At 31.9% G+C, this 10,536-nt stretch overlaps 1 protein-coding gene across 2 annotated transcripts; it reads right to left on the bottom strand.

Moving 5' to 3' along the window:
- Positions 1–2,594: 2,594 nt before the first annotated feature.
- Positions 2,595–10,121, bottom strand: LOC112466841 (glucosylceramidase-like). 2 transcript variants are annotated; one of them, XM_025035175.1, is made up of 10 exons: positions 10,095–10,121; positions 7,755–7,844; positions 6,300–6,515; positions 6,002–6,239; positions 5,715–5,868; positions 5,344–5,504; positions 4,229–4,626; positions 3,652–3,880; positions 3,391–3,504; positions 2,595–3,252 (listed from the first exon to the last, which is right to left on the bottom strand). In XM_025035175.1, the coding sequence occupies exons 2-10, from the start codon at positions 7,795–7,797 to the stop codon at positions 3,153–3,155; spliced, it is 1,653 nt and encodes a 550-aa protein (XP_024890943.1). In that variant the 5' UTR covers positions 7,798–7,844; positions 10,095–10,121; the 3' UTR covers positions 2,595–3,152. The 2 variants fall into 2 exon arrangements, with proteins under 2 accessions (XP_024890943.1, XP_024890942.1); XM_025035174.1 differs by lacking the exon at positions 10,095–10,121 and having other exon boundaries at positions 7,755–9,041.
- Positions 10,122–10,536: the final 415 nt, after the last annotated feature.

The raw sequence follows: 10,536 nt of genomic DNA, 5'->3' as shown, positions 1-10,536 counted from the left end.
GGCCCCCCTATTACGTACGCGGCATCAATAATGAATGGGCGAGGCTGCAACGTCGCAAATCAGACAGAGCTTCTTATCACGGGCGTGCAGACTCGCGGTTTCATTATGGGCTTCACTGAAAAACTTTTCCCTACAAATTATTTCATAATTATGTGCAATTGCGATGTATGAACGATGTCACATTCTTCAGAAAGGATTAAACTCGCGAAATTACCAAATTGTCAAACGAATTGCCGTTTGTCTCGAACGTTGAGCATCGTTTGTAGACGCGCGTGCACCGAGAGACGAACGAAAAATGAATTTGTCCTCGATCGGGTTACCAGGACCGCCGAGGATGCAGTTAGACCGCAACTGAGGATTCACCTCGTGGGGAAAGGGAAATCCAATAGCGTCGGAATTGAATAACTTATCGACAGATGTCGTGGAGCGTGAAGGCACGTTCGGGAACAACTTCCTCCTCTCTCGAGGAACCGCCGCAGATCAGCCTAAAGATCGATAGGCTACATCCAGTCACTCTAGCAGCCAGTGCACGATTTTCATGTTAAAATCTCGACCTTCACCTCCATTTACGCGGTTCTTTTTCTTCTCTTTTTATATATTGCATCGTCCCATTTTTCAAAATATTCTTCCTCTTCTTTAGATTCTTATCTAAACTCTCTCCTATAAATTGTCTTTATTTTCTCCAAAAACCTGTTTCTGACCAACTATTTCACCGGATGTATATATTTGATTGATAGATTAGATTATGTTACGTTGTTTTTATTTTATGTTTTTTTTTATCATATATTTATTTTGCAACAACGAGTTCAAACAGTGCGTCAATGTTTATAATGTACATGCACTTTATATAATCTTACTCATTGTGCCATATATACATATATATTATAAATATAAATTCTGTTACATAAATATATATATTAGACCATATTTTTTTAGACGGAATTATAATGATTTTATCTTCTCTCTGTTTGTCTATCTATTTATGCTTTTATTCATTTTATTTTTATACTATTTAAAATAGCTTTTCTGGAACAACATGAATAACACATAGTGTTGTAAGAGACACGAAGCCTTTTATATAAGAAAGAGAAAGAGAGAAAAAAGAAAAAAGAGAGAAAGAGAAGGAGGGAGAAGTATTCGTTTGCATACATAATTTTTTATCACTTAAAGCACTTTATTTTATGTCTGTATTGGAATAATACGGCATTAGATTAGTATAGATCCTAAATTGGTTAAAGAGAGAGAGAGAGAGAGAGAGAAAGGATATGTCGTTCAAGAAAGTCATAAAAATTTTAGTGAACGTACTACTGTCATATTGATATGTACAACCTCTTGTGCAAGAAGCATTCGAAGGATACCTATGAAGAATTGGAGAGGGTAAAAGCAGATCGTATTCACACAACAGTGCGCGAATGTATCGTAGTCGCTTTATTTCGTTGAGAGATCGAAGAGCTTGCTTAGTCTTATTTACCAATGAGATAGCACCAAATCTTCTTTCACAGTATTTCCAAAGCTCTTCGAAGCTAGAAAGTTGGCTGATCCTTCGATTACGTGCGAAGAGCAGCGATATTTGTTTGTCAGAAACAACTTCGTTTTTTCTTATCGTGAAGGATGGTGAAATCAATCGGTGCTGAGTTATTTCACGTACAAAGCGTTAAAAGGTGATGCATGTAAGTGACATGTTAGGCAATTTTGATCAGCTTTCGAGGAATTTCGAAAACAACGCTTTCCCGTTAAAATCTAACCCGGAATACGAGGCGAGGTGGTGGTGGAATATATGGGTCACAGAGAGGAAGTGCCTGCAGCGTATTACCTGCACATGAGCCCGCGCGATAACCCAGGGCATAGCATAGGCGAACCTTGGACCAGTAACCCATATAATGTGCGCACGCGGAAGCGACGCGAGTGTCCTTCATGTACACCGATAAGCAGCCTTGATCCCAGCTTTATTTTACTGGGGGAAATTTGGCGTTCCGTTCTCGCGCATGTCTCCCGTCCTAAATCTACGCACGTTCATTTTCTGAGATTCCCTGACGCACTCGATAGATATATTAAAACATTTCTCTCTCTCCGTGCCGGCATTGTTATCGAATCGGTTTTGGGATTATGGGAATCAACTCAATAGAGATGGAGAAAGTACTGTCGACAGGAATTCCACTGTGAAATAAAAATTATATACAAATGAAGAATTATATAAAGACAACAATAATACAAATAAGGAAAGAGCCATTTAAAGAAAATATAAACACAATTATAGATGCGTGAATATTTGCGATATAATTGTATGAACATGAGGGAAAACAAATCAAAAGAGCGAATAACAAAGGCTTTGCTCCGTTCTTTGATCGCTTTTAATGATTTAGATAAAATACATCAGATATAATCCTTTTCTTTCTGATCGTCATTTTACATACGTCAAAGATTGATCAAGTTGTGTTCTTTATTTATTACTGTTTATGAAAATCTTAGCTTTTCATTTCTAACATGTAAAAGTATAGTATACACATAACATTGTCATGAAGATAATTCATTAAAAAACTTAGAATAACATAGAAAAATAATTAGGACTTTTATCAAAAGTCCGTATGAAGTTTAAACCATTTCGTTATTATATATTAAAGTTCAGTCTAGCTAGCGGATTAAACGCGGAAGATATTTTAAACATTCAGCGAGATTGAGAAAGCGTTTGAGCAAGCCCGTTTCTGTGGCGCTCATCAAATCCGGCGAATTCTTACCCGGAGGTAAGAATTCTCAGTGAGAGTTTTAATGGAGAGTGACCCGAGTTATGCAGAAGTTTAGAGTAATTGCGAACCGACGAACTAACAACGCGTAACCGGATGCAAATAAGGCACAGTCCGGGGAGTTACAATTCGAGTGAAAATCCTATTTAAAAAGAGAGGACAATTTGCACCATTACATATTTATACTATCAGCAAGATTGTACCGCAAGAAAAGGCGAGAAAGCTCGGCAGTATTTTATGACACACTTAATGATTCTTCTTAAAATAGATTAAACTCGCTATACTATATACTTTAGCGAGATATATTGTGGCAAGAATGAAGTTTAAAAAACGAAAATTATTTGAGTATTCGCATCTTACACGTGTCGTGTATACTTATCGACACATTATACGGCGGATTTTGTATTTCCGCTACCAGTATTTCATGGTATTTATGGACTTTCCGAGGACATTTATCTTTGTTGTTCCTTTCTTCGGATCATCGATCAGAATTTCTTTCTCTTCTTCGTTTCTGAAGAACACAAAAGTTCAGTAAATATACGAGATTTTCACCGCAATTCACCGCATGAGGCGTCGTGAAGCATGATAATTCGCACATTTATATCTTATATTTATGTCTTATAAGAGTATTATACAAGACTAAACTTACAGATTTAAGATCACCAATACGACGCCGCCGTCAGGCGTAGAAAACGCAATATTTTGAATTCCCTCGGTATTCTCCGATGTTGTGCCGATTCTCACGCTGTTAGGTGGGACATACCTATTTAAAAAAGAAATTAATTAATAGAAATATACCGATGAAACGCTGTAGATAGATATTAAACGTAATTATTTTACAATAGTTATCAAAGTTTTGTATCACTTCAGAGTTACAAGTATCAGTCAAACTACAAAGATATGTACAGACTTTGAAAAATGTCCAAGAACATAGAACATCGGTTGCTTGTAGAATTCGTCGGCAGTGCTGTTGACTAGTATTGGAGAATTAACATAATTTTCTATATAGGTAGGTCCACCATTCGTATTTAAAACAATGTTCCAGTCGATCCAAGAGGATACCCAATGCGACATACTCTCGATGATATTTGTTGCGTACATCTCGCCTTGTTTCCACGAGCCCAGAATTACCTTTGTGCCTTTTTGTTTCACAAAAATTATTAGATTTAGATCTGTTATACAGTTGAAAATGTATATCCGCAAACATATGTTAAATTAATTAATTCTTTTTTTACTTGAAGTTATAGAAAATGACTAAACGAGAAATTCTTATAAAGAACCATATTTTTATAAAATATATTGTATATATATATATATATACAATATATTTTAAATAAAAATATATAACGGCAATATATATATAAAATATAGAAAAATATAGAAATTTTTCAATTTACTGTCGTTGTTTAAACTAACATCAGCAGGGAATCTTTTGGAGCGATAAAAATTTAATGTAAAAATGAAAATATATACATATCTTCACCAACCTTCGAAAGCTGCAGCGCAAGCTTCTGTGTATATCAGTGATTTCTCTGGAAAAAGCTGTTTTATTTCATCCAAGACACTCGGGCCGATTAAAGTATCGTAATAAAAGTGGATCGCGATTCCAGAAATAATATCTCTTGCTTTCTTGTTTTGAAATACCGTTTTTGCCCAATCAGGAAGCGACAGCCTGTTATCATCCAATGAAAAGATCTTGATGTGCTCGAAACCCTTTTTCTTCAGAGTTGGCGCCAAGTGTTCGACAATCCAATCACGCTCTTCCTCGGCTGTCCACGCCATCGCATTGATACGAGATAGCGGAATATACTTGTGACTTTCTGGCTCATTCTGGCACATTGTACCCCAAAATTCTAAGCCGTTACGACGATAAGCCTCAAAATATCTGAAAAAAGAATAATTATTTTTATAAATAATTATTTTACTTTCAATTTACCGAGAAGTTCGAAACAATTGATCATCTTGTGAATGAATAAGAAATTTTATTTAACCCTTTATTTAACCCCCCTATTTAACACTCTAAATGTTCAAAACTTACGTAAACTCTAAACATGGATAAATTTTATGCAGCGCATTTTTATTTGCTCATAAACAGCCGAAGAAATGATAGAAATTTAATGCTCTTTTTTAAATCTGTGTAGAAAAGTGTGTAGAAAGTATTGAGGAAGATATATAATTCTGTTAATAATTTTGTAATTAAATAAAATTGAAAAAAGTTATAATAAGAAAACAAAACACAAGTTTCTTCAAAATTCACTCTTTAAATCTGAATCAGTGAATTAGTACTGCTGAATCAGTGAATAGTCCCTGATTCAGATTTAGAGAGCACTTATCTCTAAAAAAAATCTAAAAAGTTTAAACATGGGTAAAATGTTTATAACTTAAACGAAATTTTCCTGTTTTTCTTGTCAAGAACGCTTAGGTGACAAAGCAACTAATTGTAAGTCATACTTTTCAATAGAGACTAATAAACTAATTTTAAACCCAGTGTATAGTGCTGTTAACTTCATGTTTTAAGAGCGTTAACGTTTGAAAAGTTTAGGTAAATTTTATCCATGTTTAGGATTTTAGGGGTAATAAAAATATTGTAATGATATCTTACTTCACGAAATAATCTGCCCACACTTGTCGATACTCCGGACGTAATTTAGAATTATTTGTCCAAGAGTTTTTAGTTTTCATCCAAAGACTGGCACTCCAGGGTAGAGATATTAATTTAATTTTCCCGTTGTTTAATTCTTGAGCTCGCTTTATTGTCGGTATCTATTAACAAGATATTTAATAAAATATGGCATTTAATGTACATACAATACATCAATTATATTGCAACTGCTACTTATATTATTCCAGTTTAGTTAACTCCAGAAACGCAAGTCTCTTCTCGTATATGTTTTTCGATATCCGAAAAGAGAGATTGCTTGTTTTATAAGATATGAATAAACAATTAAGATATTAATCAATAAATGACTAAACCTTGTAAACATAATCCTCTGTCTGTAATTCGAAGTAGTGAAGCGAAGTGTCGTTCTCTACCATCGCGTAGGTGTAAGGTCTCGTTGAAAAATCCGAGCCACCCATTGGTGTTCTGATAAAATTGTAATTGATACCACGTGGGCCAAAGTAGCTTCTAGAATTTAGAAATTGAATGTAAAATTAACTTTCCACGGAAAGCATTGCAAATTTCTTAGATGTGTCAATTGTGTCAAATCACTGAATTAGCAAAACTCTTTTGAAATTTAACAATTTATGAATTTTTGTACCTCATCAAGTATTCGGATGTCTCATACGTTAGATCGTGAATATTTATAGCTGCTGAATCGGTCACAGCTCCACCAAATCCAAAAATTTCTTGATACACATCCGTTCGATTTATGGTGATCTTTCCCAGCGGAGATGATTTTACAGTTTCTTCTTCAAGAAATATTTGAATATCCATATTCGAAAATATGGTAGTAAATATTGCTCTTAATGTTTGTTTAGCAAAATGCTGTTTTGCACCTACTCGTACAATTTCCTTTAGTGATTCTGATGTTTTAAGGAAACAACTTCAGTACTTACAGTCAGTCTCCTCAACATTGTTATAAATGCCGTTCGATACATTAAAAAATAGACCACTTTTGCTCGATGTTATCAGGACATATTCGGCAGGATTGCATGGCCTAATCGCGTCCGGAACTTCGTCGCAATATATCGCATTGCAGACGCAATAATATCCATCATCATCTCCATTTTCTTTTGATCGGCGTCTTTCGATACAGCTATTCGTTGGCGCAACTAAAAATTGTCCATCAAGAAGTATACTTGAGTAATTATTTCGCCATTACTGTTACATTAGGTACGCATTTCCACATTTCTTGATAGTTTATTTTTTTAATGGGCGAACATTTAACGAAAATTAAACTGATAGTTCTACGCTAATGTAAGTTTATTAATATATTCTAAAATCGTTAGATAAAACAGAAAATTTAAAACAAAAAACCTGCTTTTTACATTTTTGTAAGAAGAACCTGAACACACTTTTGAAAGAAAAAGCTTTTTATAAAAGAAGATTTGAGAAGATATAGGGAACTATATGAATAAAATATATACATATAAATTCTGCATAATTGCGATGATATGAGATATGACATGAATTATTATCTATTAATAATAATTATTTATGTGAATTATTTACTGATAAAAACGTAATATTGCACTAAGAATAAATTATTCCAAAAATTGGAACATATAATAGAAAATATGCATTAAAATGTAAATATAAAAAATATTGAGAAACACATAAAATGTATAACAACTTTCAAATTATATAAAATAAAGATTGACTAGACTTGAATAATCATTTTAACTCTCGAAAAATAAATCTTATTGATATAAAATGATCGAAAAATTACTTCGCAACACAAATACATTATATTCAATTTAATTCTAATTCTGCAAGACGACTTTTCCATAATTTAATATTTCATAATTGTGCATTTTGAATTAATTATATTTTAGAATTTTATCTTATGTGTAAGTTTATTTTTTTAACAGACAATTACTATTATATAAACAGGGAAGATTAAAAAATAAAGTTTGCATATATTATGAAAGAAATAAGTTCTCATTATTATTATTAAAATACAAAATTTCTGATTATTATTAAAATAAATATGTTATTATGACAGATATAGATAATAATGTATAATTTTCATAACAAAATGTTTTTTCTACAAATATTTTTTCTTTTGATTGAATTGAACCATATTTCTCAAGTGTTTTTGAATTGATAAAATTTTATAATATAATATTTGTTGATTAAAAGAAGAATATTTTGAGAAAAGATAGAATTTTATATCCGTACGTTAAATGTAATATACATATATGACTTTACTCAATAATTACTACTTTATTAAGCATTATGGAAAAAAAATGGTTCAGGACTTTACTCAATTTTTGTTAAGAAATATCGTTATGTAATTAATGGGCGCTTTTTAAGTAACCTTTTACATATGTATATAAATGTTTACTTACTTGTCACTGCAACAGAAATTACGAAGATGATCGTGCGCCACATTGTGAGTAACTGACGCAGAGATGTCAGTGACTCTATCGCAAATTCCTCTATGCTCATGAAGAAAAAAGAATTATTAAGAACTTGTTTGCGTCTTATACGAAGCAGTAAGACTTAAGCAGTAAGCAAATCAGCCAATCACAGTCAAGAACTTAAGACATGTCATAAGCGGTAGCGAATCAATACCGTTGATTTCCTTACGGCTTAAGTTTTTCTATGTGTCTGAGCCTTTAGAAACGTGCAAGAAACATACGAATTTAACTGCTAAAAAAATATAAGATTTGTCCGGATTCGGAGTTTAGTCTCTTTCAAAATAATTTAATTCAAAATAATTTCTACCGCTAGAAACATTTCTTAATATCGTTTTTCGGAATGTTCATAAGTGTCCTTGTCAAATTTTGTTTAATTGTTTCAACATTATCAAATCGATACCTCTTAAAGAGTTTTTTGAATTTCGGGGATTACAAAAAGTGCTACCATTAATAAGCTACTAACAATAAGCTAAGTCCGGCGAATACGAAGATGGTTGTGACCTTCGTTGGCTCGTAAGTAAATAAATTGAGACAAGTGGAGACATAATCGAGCATTTGCTCAACGAGCTATAATGAAGCAGTCTAGGACACGTATTATGGAACTTTTCGGAGTGGATTTTGATCGGAATTATTTTGTTTTCTCTAGAATTCAATAGAAATCTTGGAAATAACTAAACAATTCCGATCGAAATCCCTTTCGAAAAGTAATATTTGTCCTGAAAAGTTTCATAAAATATGTTATGCATATGCTCATATGCTATTTTTATAAAATTAAACGTCTTATTTTTACCAATAAACTTTGAAACAGAATTTAGTACAAACGCACGTTGCTCGATACACATTGCTCTCAAACATCTCATGAAAATTTCCACGGAAGAAAACATGATTAGTTTTATTGTCTCACTATAATAGACTGATGGTACGCAAAGACGCGTGAGTTTTAAAATATAATTGATCTGAACCAGTTCTACCTCATCATAACGCATGATAACGCTTATAATAATTATATAATATGGTTTTGATATATTTTAATACATATACCCATGTGTCTGAATACTTTTTAAATAAATCTTGTACACAATGTAAATATTGCTAATTATACGCAAGTTTTAGAAACGCTGCAGTGGAAATTACACGTGTGAATATTGTCAATTTTTCGATTATTACAATTGATTTTTTTAAGAGAAGCTTTATATGAGAAAATCTTGATTAACATTTCTTGACTATATGTAGAGAATTATAAAAGAATTTTTTTTTTTTAATTATTTATATCACTTTTGCTGCACTATATGTATCACTGATGTTAGTTTATTAAAATACTGAACTAACAATAAACACTTCTTTCCGATGAATGCGATTTATTTATCAATAATGTTATATTCAATAAGACAATAATCCCAAGTTCACATTTTTTTATAAGAAGAAAAATTTTATTTCTTTGTTTATTTTAATTATATATAGATTGCCTTCTTATCTTAAACTTTTGTATGTTACTGTAACTCCATCCCATGCGAATGTGTCTTGAAATAAACCGGATTTTGTGACATTGAAGTTTTTCTGCAAATGATAAACTTGATTTTTTTTTAATCTGTCTATTTTTAAGGTACAAACTATATATTTTTTTAAATACATATCTAAATATAACAGATAACATAATAGATAGATAAATTTAGGGCTGTAAATGACGACAGATATGTTTTTAACATCTAATTACATTAATAATGGTGACATATATTAAAGGAACTGTAACAAAGACTTCTAGTTATATTATTGCCGATAACGGTGTTTTTTTTTTATTAAACTATTATCCCTTAATAAAGTTTCACTGTATCACAGTTATTCTTTTCCATTTGCCAAGATAAATTGTGAAAATAAAATGTAATTCTCTTATGAAAACCCAATATGCATGACAATTAGGTATATACTAACTGCAATGTGTAAAGCATACTGTATGTTTACAAATCGTTTTCCATATAATTGTCTTAAAACTTTTACTATTATCACTATTATATTTCAATTTATTTTTTATTGTTGTCGCAACTTGTTTAAAATTATATTTTTATTTTCTAAATTTTGTGAAATATTTTCTAAATAAAATATATAAGAGAGTTGACAATGATTATTGGGCAATAATAATCTTGAAGGAAAGGGAAAAATAAAATCTGCATAAAGAATTTCTGTTTTTTGTACAAGACGAAATATCGAAAGATCTCGTTATTTATCCAAGAATGTAATTAATTAATTAATGAAAATGAGTAGAGAGCTCACCTGTTGAACGTGCCAACGAGAGACGGAACTGTGACGGGTGAGAACGATTAGCAGTATCTATAAGGTACACTACGTAAGCGCCACGTACAACTATGTTAAAATATTTAACGTTATATAAGTTGGTTATGACAAAGTATTGCTCCATTTGATACTCAATTTTGCCGCGACTGCACATTGTCTTAAGCGTGTGAAAATGATGATTCCGCGAATCTTTTGCGTAAATTAATAATATGAAGAGATTGATAGCATACTTGCCATACTTGAATATCTACGTCACTTATTTAGCTGCCGAATTGAAGAAAAAGAAGCTGCGCAGAGATACGTGTTTTTTTTCGATTTTTTTTACAAACACGCGTTTTTTTCTATCTTGTTCTTTTTCACGCCCTACTAAACGAGTTAATAATTATTTTATGAATGTATAAAACTAGCCAGTTGATCGAGC

The sequence above is a fragment of the Temnothorax curvispinosus genome, unplaced genomic scaffold (assembly GCF_003070985.1).
Source record: "Temnothorax curvispinosus isolate PA1 unplaced genomic scaffold, ASM307098v1 QBEX01016595.1, whole genome shotgun sequence".
Classification (NCBI taxonomy): Eukaryota; Metazoa; Arthropoda; class Insecta; order Hymenoptera; family Formicidae; genus Temnothorax; species Temnothorax curvispinosus.
This window is presented reverse-complemented; position numbering and strand designations above follow the sequence as displayed.

Coding starts and splice junctions, on each gene's coding strand:
- LOC112466841 (XM_025035174.1), bottom strand. CDS start 7,854: ATGAGCATAGAGGAATTTGCGATAGAGTCACTGACATCTCTGCGTCAG. Junction 6,516..7,754: donor AATTTCTGTTGCAGTGACAA/GTAAGTAAACAT, acceptor GACAATTTTTAG/TTGCGCCAACGAATAGCTGT. Junction 3,881..4,228: donor TTGCGCTGCAGCTTTCGAAG/GTTGGTGAAGAT, acceptor TGAAACAAAAAG/GCACAAAGGTAATTCTGGGC.